Below are 13,179 nucleotides of genomic sequence, written 5' to 3'. Positions count from 1 at the left end.
CACAGAGGCAGTAACTACAATGAGGCAGGCCACACAGAGTCATCATCCAGTTCTATGGTCAGTCACTCAGTGAGTGAGTGAGTGAGTATGGTTTTACGCCGCTTTTAGCAATATTCCAGCAATATCACGGCGGGGGACACCAGAAATGGCCTTCACACATTGTATCCATATTCGGCGGGACAAGCGAACGCTTTAACCACTGGGCTAATCAACCACCCCCATAAACACAGTGTTGTGGCAAACTATTCTGCCCTGAAATCCCTGTATGGGTTTCTTGATAAATGGACCATGGTGTCGTTGTACAAAACAACCTTAGCACCATGACTGTCGTAAGTCTATGTTAAGGTATGGGAGTTACGATCACCTTAGCACTAAGATCGCTTTGTACAGTGGCAAATAGGTATAATTGGTCTGTGAGTGTTTACCTACCTGCTGATCAAACAATGCCCAGAACAATGGCAGGGGCAGGAACAACCATAATACTTTCAGCAAAATCTTCACATCTTCTACAAAACTCTCCTAAAACAAAAACATTTACAGGTGAAATTCAATTTTGACACCAGACAATATTCAGTCTCGATTATCTCCTGAAACAGATTTCACAAAAAAGTAAGTGTTTGCGTGTTGCCTCACACCGCACTCAGCAATACTACTGTCATACAACAGTGGTCTGTAAACAATCGACTCTGGTACAAACAATACCATCATTGTTTGTTTGTAATTTAAAACTGCACTCAGCAATATTCCAGCTATATGACGGCGGTCTGTAAATAATCAAGTTTGGATGAGACAGTAATTGACATCATAAGATCGATCCACGCAATTGGGATACGATGACATGTATCAACCAAGTCAGTGAGCCTGGTCCCGTTAATCGCCTTTTACATCAAGCATTGGTTGCTGAAGACGTATTCTAACCCGGATCGTCACAGGTCAGGCTCAGGTTGCATCTCAAGGAATTCACAAGAGGCCGATATCCAGCTTCATTGTACCTGTCAACACTGCTACAAATCCCAAATGTTACAAGACTTCAGCACTTACATTTCATGTTATTGTTTCGAATTCAATCAGTAGCAATGTTAAAAAAAGTAAAAAACGTCTTCCACAATTTGCCTGCCACAGATACCGCCCAATCCAGTTAGTCGCCACATATGACAAACAGTCGCCTTTAATGTCAAGCATGGGTTGCAGAAGACCCATTCTACCCGAATCTTCACATCTACCATCATGTAACAATCTACATTAAAGAGATCCAGGTCACAGACAAATACCACTATGGTGAAACTCCTCAGCATGACCATGGTTCTGATAAACTAAGGTACATAATTGTGACACTTCCATCTTCTATATCTCCATGGTTCACATTTCAGTAAACCTCCCCTTACCCCTGGATCCATTCCCGTGGTTCTCGCGATCTCAAGTTACCTGCCCTTGATTTTCATTAAGATTTTACCAACCATTCAAACATTGAGATAAGAAAAAGGGGAAGTCGGTAAGGGAGGTAACTCCTATTGCCAAGAATCCAAAGTGACCGCCAGTTTTATAGACATGAAGACATCCTTTCAATCAAAAATATTTTTGTGTGCTTTCTTTTGCATGTCAGTCAGGTTTTCAATGTTGGATTTCTTGCAAACTCTATCAAAATCATGGCAGCCATGTTGTTGATATCGTCAACCTAACATTGAGGCTTATTTTGTAACTCGCATTCTGATTGGTCTGTTAGATTGAGTAGAATAGGAAATCAAATTGGCTAATGAAAGTCAAGGGCGGGTAATCTGAGATCACGAGAACTACAGAAATAAATCCAAAATTTAGGGTAGGTTTACCAAAATGTGAGCCCTTGTGGAAAAGAGGATGTGGCAACGCTTGAATTTTGAAACATTCAACCTGTAGGTCACGACAGACACTACTGGGTTATTCTTGTTCACACAAATATTGAATAACAATATATAAACATAATCTTTCAGAGGGGAAAGTCCTCACAAAAACCACAAGTTGTACCCTTAAGTCCTCCCGGATCCTATGATCGTGGGTTCGACTTATCCTGATTATGTTTCTAGGTTTGTCAGCATCACAGCCGTGTTCATGAGTTTCACCTAAGGGGTAAACATTTAAATCCAGCATCACTGGGACATTCCTTCAGATTCAACTGTCACAGGGTGATGTCACTGAAATACTCTTCTAGACGGCTTCAAGCCTAAGTCTAAGTCACAAGGATGCACATATAATCTGTTCCTTGGAAGTACATGTCGTTAAACAATGCTGAAAAAGATAAATTCTAGGACCCATTCTTTCAGACTAATCTCATTAAAATCAGATCTTAGTTCTTCCTATCGCTAAACAAAGATCTGAGTACATCCCATTATGGGTCATGTCAGACCGTCCTTTTGCAAACTTTGACCGACCAATGGAATGACTGACAAGAAAATAACAATAGCCAATCAGAAGGCAGGTTTCTCATGCTTAATGGCACTAGTCTCAAAGTGGTGACTACGATCCTCTGATCTTTGTTTTGCTGTAGTAACAAGAACTAAGATTGGGATTTTATCAGATTTGTTCAGATGACACCGGCAACATTTCTCGTCCAGCATGTGCCATGGCCTTGCAGACTACTGTACATTGCTTTGATATCAGTGAACTGCAGGGGTCATACAAAGTTCATGACCAGAGTGCATCATGTACACAATCCCGTGAAGTACTGACAATGGTTTTCACCCAATATTAGTAATATCAACTCTGGATTGGTAGGGTTTACCTCATGTTGTCCATCTCTGATAATGGTATTGTATGAAACTAACATTCAACTGAAACAGACCGATCTTACCTCAAACTTATCTTCTGCGCGGTCCAGCCAGTGGGTCTTATCTTCACGCACCTCGCCCCTTGTCTGACACGACCTCCGTAGTCCGTGCTGCAGGAATACAATATGACCATGACAACCATATGAAATATAAAACGTCCTCGCCAGAGAGTAACCTCTCTGCTGAAACAGAATCTGTTTTGGCATAAGGAAGGCAAAATAGTGGTGACAATAATATGAATGGATCACTGAAAATCGGTGATGACACCAGGTGTTCACAAAGACAACCACAACAGTCTGTGATTATAGCCACTGGTCCAAAGCCCGAGTCTAGTAAAAATTTTTCTTGTCAAGTAGGACCAGCTTATGCAAGTCCATATACAAAGACTAAAATCTATTGAAAATTATGCAAAATTAAAGATGGGGCTGGTAGACACGATCGTCTTTGGCACAGAATGATATGATTTACCTGATGTTAGTTTGATATTGTTTCAGCCATCTTGCTAGTCTGAAGCAGTTTGCCGACTGTAAAAGCATCCTAAAGCTCATGACACGTGAGGCAATTAATGGCAAATTATGAAAAATCAGTCGGGAGACAATCTGTCTACTCACACACAGTATTCCGACTCATACTGACACATCCTTGTTTTATCAAGGAAACAACGAGTACCATCTTCTTTTGGAATGTCACAGCCACGGATCGAATCCCCGACGTTCGGCTCCCTGGGCAGATGCTAGACCTCGGAGGCGGTCGTTGGTCCTTAGCATGTAATACTCACCCATATGAAAGGTACTCACCCATGTGAAAGGTACTCGCCCATATGAAAGGTACTCACCCATATGAAAGGTACTTGCCCATATGAAGGTACTCACCCATATGAAAGGTACTTACCCATATGAAAGGTACTCACCCATAAGAAAGGTACTCACCCATATGAAAGGTACTTGCCCATATGAAAGGTACTCACCCATAAGAAAGGTACTCACCCATATGAAAGGTACTCACCCATATGAAAGGTACTCACCCATAAGAAAGGTACTCACCCATATGAAAGGTACTTGCCCATATGAAAGGTACTCACCCATAAGAAAGGTACTTGCCCATATGAAAGGTACTCGCCCATATGAAAGGTACTCACCCATAAGAAAGGTACTCACCCATATGAAAGGTTCTCACCCATAAGAAAGGTACTTGCCCTATGAAAGGTACTCGCCCATATGAAAGGTACTCACCCATATGAAAGGTACTTGCCCTATGAAAGGTACTCACCCATATGAAAGGTACTCACCCATAAGAAAGGTACTCACCCATATGAAAGGTACTCACCCATATGAAAGGTACTCACCCATAAGAAAGGTACTCGCCCATATGAAAGGTACTCACCCATATGAAAGGTACCTGCCTATGAAAGGTACTCGCCCAAATGAAAGGTACTTGCCCTATGAAAGGTACTTGCCCAAATGAAAGGTACTTGCCCTATGAAAGGTACTTGCCCTATGAAAGGTACTCACCCATATGAAAGGTACTCGCCCAAATGAAAGGTACTCACCCATATGAAAGGTACTTACCCATTAGAAAGGTACTCACCCATATGAAAGGTACTCGCCCAAATGAAAGGTACTTGCCCTATGAAAGGTACTCACCCATAAGAAAGGTACTTGCCCTATGAAAGGTACTCGCCCAAATGAAAGGTACTCACCCATATGAAAGGTACTTGCCCATATGAAAGATACTCGCCCAAATGAAAGGTACTTACCCATTAGAAAGGTACTCACCCATATGAAAGGTACTCAGCCATAAGAAAGGTACTAGCCCATATGAAAGGTACTCGCCCATATGAAAGGTACTCACCCATAAGAAAGTTACTTGCCCATATGAAAGGTACTCACCCATATGAAAGGTACTCACCCAAATGCATCGTAAAACCTTTCCAAGAATATTCCCTGAGGGTGGATTTCTTTTATACAATTTTGTCCCAGCAATAAAAATAACTGAAAAAACAGATACAAATGATGACAAACAGTTTAATATTCAATTAAAAAAACAAAAATTAATTTAACTTGTGTTGAAATGATAACTGCTTCAGTTTGAAAATATAAGCCACACACAGTCAAATATTTCTTCTCCAGGTTGTTTTGTTTAAAATGATGAAATATGTGACAATAGGTACAGAAGTTTACCTTCACGAGTTTAACCCCTTTGCCCCCAATCTAGGACTGTTTACAATACATCCTCTATATCTCCAGGGCTCGCATTTAGCTCAACCTACACAAACCCCTGAATCCATTCCTGTGGTTCGTACGATCTCAAATTACCTTCCCTTGATTTTCTTACTTTGATTTGTTACGATACTCTGTCTAACGGACCAATCAGAGACAAGTTACAAACCAGCCTCAATGTTGGGTTGGCGGAAGCAACAACTAGCGGCCAGTCCTATTGATTCCGATAGAGTTGCGAGAAATTCAATATTGAAAAAAGTGATTGATATGCAAAAGAAAGCCCTCAAAAATCTTTTTGATGTAAATGAATCCCCATGTCACTTAAATGTGGCTGGGAATTTAGTTTTTAGGCAGTATGAGTTACCTCCCATAAGCATTTCCTTTTTCCTTATCTCGACTGTTGATTCGTTGGTTAAATGTTAATGAAAATCAAGGGCGAATAATTTGACATCATGAGAACCTGGGTTATGGATCCAGGGGTCAGTGTAGGTTTACCCAAATGTGAGACTTGGAGATATACACGATGCCAACAATAGTTGGAGGGTGGGACGCTACACCAACTGTGCGATGCAATGCGTATCACGATAACTTACATGTGCTCTTATCTCTGGTGCGAAAGCCATCCTTTTCATAGAGAGGATGGCCAATACCTGGCATTCTAACGATTTACAGTTGGCAGTGTCAAGTATGGCGCAATGGATGGAAATATTTTACATTTTTATGACTTATTTTCACTAGTAATCAGTGTTTGGTGTAGCATTTATTAAAGACTACATTTAGATAAGAATCAATACTTTTTAACTTAGGTGAGGTGAGGTGAAATGAGGTTTAACATCGCGTCCAAGATTATTCCACTTATATAACGACGTGCATGCACGTGTGTGTGTGGCTGCTTGTACTAGTCCGGACTGATGCCGATTTATAGTGCTAGCCCACTGAGATACCATGCCGCAGTTTAACATAAATACCCCACTCAGACACAGTATACGGACTCTGAGCTGACCAGTCCTTGTTTTAGCCCCTTAATGCCGAGCGCCAGAAAGGGTAACAACAAGTACCATCTTTTAACGTCTTTTGGTATGACGCGGCCGGGGATCGAACCCCGGACCCTCCCCTCTCCATCAGCCGACGCTCTACCACCAGACCACAAAGGCGTCCTTTTTAACTTAGAGTGCAACTGTGATTGACAATTGACAAGTAAACAATCGTAATCCACCGATACATCGGTGTATCATCCCACTACTAGTACTTACCGATTGCCAGGAACATGAGCAGTGCAGGAACACCGAAGGCAAGAGGGTAGCATGTGTCTTCTATACAGTGCACATCAGCTGCAAAAACATTTATCATACCTCCATGTCAGAATGATGAGATCTTCTGATTGGTTCATGTAATCTTGATAAAATACTGTGTTACCCGCCGTAGTGGGTAATAAATTTCTCAGTGAGGGAATAAATCCCTTATACCCTGCCACAAGCACTACACGCTGCACGTGGACTTCTGAGACAGAATAAATCCTTTACACCCCGCTTCAAAGCAAAAAGCAGCACGCTTTTTCTGCGCCAATGGATGTCACGTGACATAGCGCAAGCCAACCTCGGCTCAATTGAGCAGCTGTTTTCTATCAATTTGGAATTTATTTGAATTATTTTACAAAGTCATATTAAAAAATGTCGGTAAGATAAATTTGGTGTAGCAGGATCACGGTAGGTACAACACCTAACGCAGGACACATATAACACCATGTAGGCCTCATTATAGTCCTGCACCATGACCGTGGAATATATTTATTTTATGAAAAAAATAATAATCTAGAAACGCATACAAAAGCAAGTCTAGCCAGCTCTAGCTAACTCTATTCTACATATGAAATCAGCATAGGGAAATTATTTTTTTATTAGTCAAGAAGGATATTGTGTAATATAAGATTTTAGAGACTAAATGTTAGTCTACCCTCATTATAATATAACGTCAATGTCAAAGAACAACCAGTCTACGATTATCTGCCACAGCATTCCTGATAAAAAGGCAGAATTGTGGTGACAATTATATGAATGGATAACTGAAAATCAGTGATGACACCAGGTGTTTGTGAAAGCACCTGCCACTCACATCAAAAAGTAATTGTTTGTTGCCTGAAAACAGTTCACCTTCACCTGAAGCTAAAAAAAGACCAATATATAGGAAACATGTTTGTCTCTGTCTGCCCGACCAGCCAATCTTGTTGGACACTGAAGGGTCTTAATTGTCAAAAATGGATGTGATGTACTGCAGACAGCTTAACACCTAGTAGTGACAGGCCATTAATGGGATTTGACTGGTTCATGATATATCAGTACCCAAAGCAATTATAACAGGTGTGTGCAATATTGGCTACACTTTGTATGTACCGATTAAACAGGATTCAGTATTTATCATGATCAGATGCGACAGAGGGGTAGCCTAGTGGTTAAAGTGTTCGCTCGTCACGCTGAATACCTGGGCCCACTTGCACAAAGCGATCTTAGCGCTAAGATGATCGTAACTCCCATACTTTAACATAGGCTTGCAATAGTCATAGCGCTAAGATCGCTTTGGCCAAGTGGGCCCCTGGACTAGATTTCCCACATGGGTAAAGGTGTAAAGCTCAATCTCTGGTGTCCTCCACTGTGAATCCTTTTTTTCCAGATTTTTTAATATTAATATTCATGCAGGAGAATATTGGTGGACTATTTTCGTCACAAACACAGCTGGCGTGACATTAACTGCCAGACCTGTTCAAGTGTGGTGCCCTTCTACAGGAACAGCTGCCGCCATAGAAACAACACACACAGATACAATTACAATGTCTACAAGTATCTCTTTCAGTAAAACATATCTAACTGATTTGTATTCAATGGGATAGATGTCTTTCCATTGTTTCTATGATGAAATTATATATTTGCTAATGTAATGTAAATTGCAGTAGAGTACATTTTTTTCTTCAAATTGTCTTAGTCTTGGGATATGTGTAGGAGAGTTTTTTAACAACAGTATGTGGGACCTAAACAAGAAACAAATACCGTATTCAACGTAATAAGCGATCTGCTCTAATAAGCGCCTACGGCAACATTTGCTAAGATATTGGCTTGTGAACAATCCCAATTAGTACCCCTTTCGACTGATCAATGTACACAAGACTTATTTATTCGCGTATAATACGCACTCTTGTGTTACATGCACCCTTAATTATGGGCATTTAATTCTGGAAAAATATATCTGTCGACATAAACATTTCAGGCTGTCAGCATAAACCTTGAAATTTATCTTTCAACTCTGTTTTTTTCACCAAAATAACATTCTAATAAGATTTCTAATATTGAGAGCGTCCTGGGCGCTTAGTACGTCGAATACGGTACCTACACTAGGCGTGAATTCTTATAAAAACAGTCAAAACATAAATCAAGACTAAAATAATGAAACTCCAAATTTCCTGAGTATAGTGCGCACTTTTTTCCAAAAAAACACAGCTGTGTAGAAGGGGATGCGCATTATACACGCCATAATGAGTTTTGATGTTTTTTTCCCCAAACGCAAAGACATTACCGTGAGCACGTAATACCGGAAATACCATGTCAACAAATCCATACTGAAGTACACAAATTAATCATGTAATTACACTGTCTGTTATAAAAAGTGTTCATTGTATATCTGGATTTATGTTTGTAACTTATTTCATTAATTTTATACAAGAAAATATGATATTTTGTGTGAATGTGCAGAGTTAGAAGAATACATTTCCTGCTCCATACATGCTGAGGCATTTCGCTTGATATGCAGTATTCCTACCAACTGATTAGGATGGCTGACAGTGAAGACAACATCTGTTGAAAGTCTATATATTATTTATTGTGATATTAATCAAATTACAGGAATATTGGCTTTGATGTAATAGAGGAAATATTCTTAGAATTTTTTTAAACCTATCACCGTGTAACCCTGTATTGCATTAGGTTCCTGACCACCTCGGGTAAACCTAGTAACCAGTTCATCTTCCAAACCTAAGCTTTGAAATGGGACACTTCTAAACCTGATTTCAGGTTCTACATATCAATTGTAATACATAGGTTTCACAATTGACATTTTTTAAACTGGCCTCTTTATATGAACACAGTATTCATTTTGGATTGGTTGAAAGTCACAATTTTTTTACTTGAAAATGTCATGACGTGTAACGAACCGGCAACCTCACATATCGTGTTAAGTTTCATAACCCACCGTTTTCCCACTGAGTCACCAGGGTGATGAAAACTGGTCAGTTTTACATGTCATGACTTCATCTAGTCTCGCACGCTTTGAACAAATTCCTTTTATACCGCGACACAGTGTATTGTTTCACTATAAGGTGCCTCAACGTTTCGTTATTTTCTCTATAAGACCAATGTAAGACCTGTGAAATCACCATAGTTGTGTAACGATTTCGTCTCACGGAAAAGGGAAGGGCAAGTGTGCTTACTACGCGAAATACTCCAGTCAAAGATGACACAACACAAAAAGACAAAAATAAAAAATACAAGTAAAAATCATCTTGCATTTAGACGGTTCATAAGTTGGATAAAAGACGCCTCCGAGGTTTTGGTTGAAAATGTAAAAGTGCAGGGGTGTGTTTTATCCATCTTATGTTATATTTTTATGTAAAACTTAGGTTTTATCCTTTACATACACAATGATAACTTTAGTTTGATCTTTGAACTACATAACGTTATATTTATCATAATGTAGCCACTGTATATTCCAATTAATTGCAATACAATATTAACTGGTCATACAGTAGGTTTCCTTCAAGTGTTTGTAAGGTGATAAAAGGTTACCATTGATTACGATCTTATATCCAAATGTGTAAACAGGTAAATTTATTCTCATATTAGCAACATGCTTTCACTGTCTCATGGAGTAAGAATGTTGATTTCATCATTGAAATAATGTGTTTGTAAACAACACCACAACTTTTCAATGATGTTAATCGCAGTCCGCACACAAGCATAATCATGTGATGTTTGAACCATAAACGTATCACTTGACAGACTTGACACAAAACATCAATGCAAGTACACATCCCATATCTGCAAGCCATGGTGGTTAAACATTGTTAATCATGTTAATGCGGCTGCCAGCTGGGCCAGGATAGATAGCCAGGCGTGACATGAAAGCTCTGTCAAACCATCTGAACCATGTATGATTGTTTGCTGCATAAGCATGAAATAATAAGTCCATTTATAATAATTCTATTCAGCAAGTGAATGCTTATGGCGCTGGAAATAATTATTACCAAGGTCAGTCAGAGTGCACTCAGTTTTCATTCTCAGCTCCCTGGGGAGTATACAGCCCAAGCTGTCATGAAGTACTAGAAGGTGAACAATCTCATTACCATCTCATCCTACTGGGTACCCACTCACTGCTGTGTGAACAGCTCCCTGGGGAGTATACAGCCCAAGCTGTCATGAAGGGCTAGAAGGTGAACAATCTCATTACCATCTCATCCTACTGGGTACCCACTCACTGCTGTGTGAACAGCTCCCTGGGGAGTATACAGCCCAAGCTGTCATGAAGTCCTAGAAGGTGAACAATTCACTGCTGGGTGAATGGAAACATACTCTGAACAAAGTCACTCGCCTATGGCAACACATGAGCAACATGTGCTTCAGTGTGGGGCAGGACTGAAGCCGTAGACACATTCTGCTGAATGTGGTATCGCATCCAACTACTCTCTGCGACCAACACATCCTCCCGAGGCAAGGGAGTGAACAGTTTCCACCCTTGCCGAACTAGGCTGGTATCATGGAGTTATATTTTGGCTGGACTAACAAGTCTATGCATAGTGCAATCAAAATCACCTAACAAACTAGACATCCAGTTCGTAAACTGCAGATTTTGATCAATTGCAGGATTTGCAAAGTATGTGCACCAACAACTAGGCGTCAACAGATATTTTCCAAAAAAATTCATATTTTTAATCAAGGTGATCACGTGATTTGATGCACTTTGCGATGTAAGACCACAATTTTTATCTTGATTATCGATCAGATCATCTTGACTGGGTGCCACCATTTTGAAGCCAATATGCAAGTGATATGAGAGTTGGAATCTGATTGGTCAATAAGAGAGGCATAGAAAGGACATAGCTTGTGATAGCCACTGGTGGCCCTACGATTGAGCCCAGAAATTCCAGTCTAGTTTGGCAAGGGTGGAAACTTGACTTTTATTAGTCAGTTAACTCCCTTGCTTGTGATAGCCACTGGTGGCGCTACAATTGAGCCCAGAAATTCCAGCCTAGTTTGGCAAAGGTGGAAACTTGACTTTTTTAGTCAGTTAACTCTCTTGCCTCGGGAAGATGCGACCAACGTGGTTTACTTCAACTGATTTGTGACCTGTGCACTGTCCACTTATTATAAGCGATGGTTTATTGCTGATGATTATGAAGAATGTTTTACCTCGTAACATAGGCGTGAAGAATGTTGACAGGACGCTGCCTACGTTGATCATGAAGTAAAATACAGAGAAGAATGTTGTCCTTTCTTTCTCCTGAAAAATTGGACAAGAATGATTGTTTTTTGTTGTTGTTTTTGTTGTTTAACAACACACTCAGCAATATTTCAGCTACATGACAGTGGCCTGTAAATAACTGAATCTGAACCAGACAACGCAGGGATTGACGTTATGAGTAATGATCTACGCTGCTAGGGTACGATGACACAAAATCAATCAAGTCACCAAGCCTGACCACCCCATCCTTCAAGTTGCCTTTTACGACAAACACTAGTTGCTGGAGATGTCGACTAACCTGGCATCCTTCGGGGTTAATGAGTCATCATCATCATCATCATCATCATCATCATCATCATCATCATACTGTCATCCTAATGCAAATTTGCAGCTCAACAACAACGTCTCATGAGCGCCTATTCCACCAAGTGACTGACTATGCTTGAATTTATACTTTCAAAATACTTTCTACAGAGAATTAAGACATTCTGTGAATGTGTTGCCAAACCATGTGTTCTTTGCAATTCTGTACTCATTCATTATCACCATTATCAGCAGATACAGTCCCACTAAAAGTACCAAATAGTATGTTTCGAGGACATGAGTGGTTTTATATGGCAAAGGTAACTTCTTTGATGGGTATTTAGAAGTTGGAGTACTAAGTAAGGATAAGAATTTGTGGATGAACAACGTGTTTATTACAATTAAGAGCGACGTTTCAGTGTAGATTCTAACACCAGTTGCTTGATAACGATGTTAGAACCGACACCGAAACGCCGCTCATAATTGTAATGAAGAAGTTGTTCATCCACAAATTCTTATCCTTACATAGCAAAGATAGTCAGGTGATCGAGTGAAGGAGTTGGGTTTAACGCCGCTTTTAACAGTATTCCAGTTATATTGCGCCGTGTCGACTTAACGTGGGAGGAAAGCTCGAAATGATGCAGGTCTTCGATGTTTACCACTTCGGTGAAACGCCCGAGCATGGGTATGGTGCTGACAAACCTAGAAACACAATCGTGGCGAACTGGCATTCGAACCCACAATCATGGGTTTCTGGCGTACCCTAAAGGTAGTTAGGACAACCCCTACAACCCAAAATCAATCTGAAATATTTCAGTGCTCCATTTTGGACCTCAAATCACCATTTTTCTATTCGGACAGCCATTTTGGACCTCAAATCACCACTTGTCTATTTGGTCAGCCATTTTGGACACCCATTCTCCATTTGACTTTTCTGTCAGCCATTTTGAAATCTAAACTTGATTAATTCACCTAGAGATTATACCCTCCTATATCTGCGTCATGGTTATATCTTACCTGTGAGGCGTGGAACTGGTCTCCCCCGAACGCAGACACGCATGGTTTGATGCCCCCAGTCCCGAGGCCTATCACGAACAGACCAATCAGTGGGCCGATCCTGGAAACACCAATCATCAACATTTTTCAGTAAATGAAATGCAGGGGGCGACCCATATACTGTGACCTGACCATAGGCAGATCCAGAGGCGGGGTCCAGGGGGTCCTAATTCCCCTCCCATTCCTGTTTGAAAACCAAATGGAGTATGTTGTAGACAGAAAAATTGACTGAGAGAGGATTTTACTATTTTGACCCATCCCTTTTAAAAATGCTGGATCCACCCTTGCCTGACTATCTA

The 13,179-nt window shown here is 40.4% G+C and overlaps 1 protein-coding gene across 1 annotated transcript in view; it reads right to left on the bottom strand.

Moving 5' to 3' along the window:
• Positions 1 to 13,179, bottom strand: part of LOC139465771 (solute carrier family 15 member 1-like) — a 53,004-nt gene that overhangs the window by 20,119 nt on the left and 19,706 nt on the right. Inside the window, exons 7-12 of the mRNA XM_071247662.1 lie at positions 12,842 to 12,941; positions 11,470 to 11,560; positions 6,274 to 6,351; positions 4,710 to 4,792; positions 2,825 to 2,911; positions 430 to 519 (exon numbers count right to left, since the gene is read on the bottom strand). Of these exons, the coding sequence (XP_071103763.1) occupies positions 430 to 519; positions 2,825 to 2,911; positions 4,710 to 4,792; positions 6,274 to 6,351; positions 11,470 to 11,560; positions 12,842 to 12,941 (529 nt within the window). The remainder of the gene's footprint in view (positions 1 to 429; positions 520 to 2,824; positions 2,912 to 4,709; positions 4,793 to 6,273; positions 6,352 to 11,469; positions 11,561 to 12,841; positions 12,942 to 13,179) is intronic.

Source organism: Haliotis cracherodii, unplaced genomic scaffold (genome assembly GCF_022045235.1).
Source record: "Haliotis cracherodii isolate W230 unplaced genomic scaffold, xgHalCrac1.p SCAF_18, whole genome shotgun sequence".
Taxonomy (NCBI): Eukaryota; Metazoa; Mollusca; class Gastropoda; order Lepetellida; family Haliotidae; genus Haliotis; species Haliotis cracherodii.
Note: the sequence above shows the minus strand (reverse complement) of the source record. Positions and strands in the feature narration are given on the sequence as shown.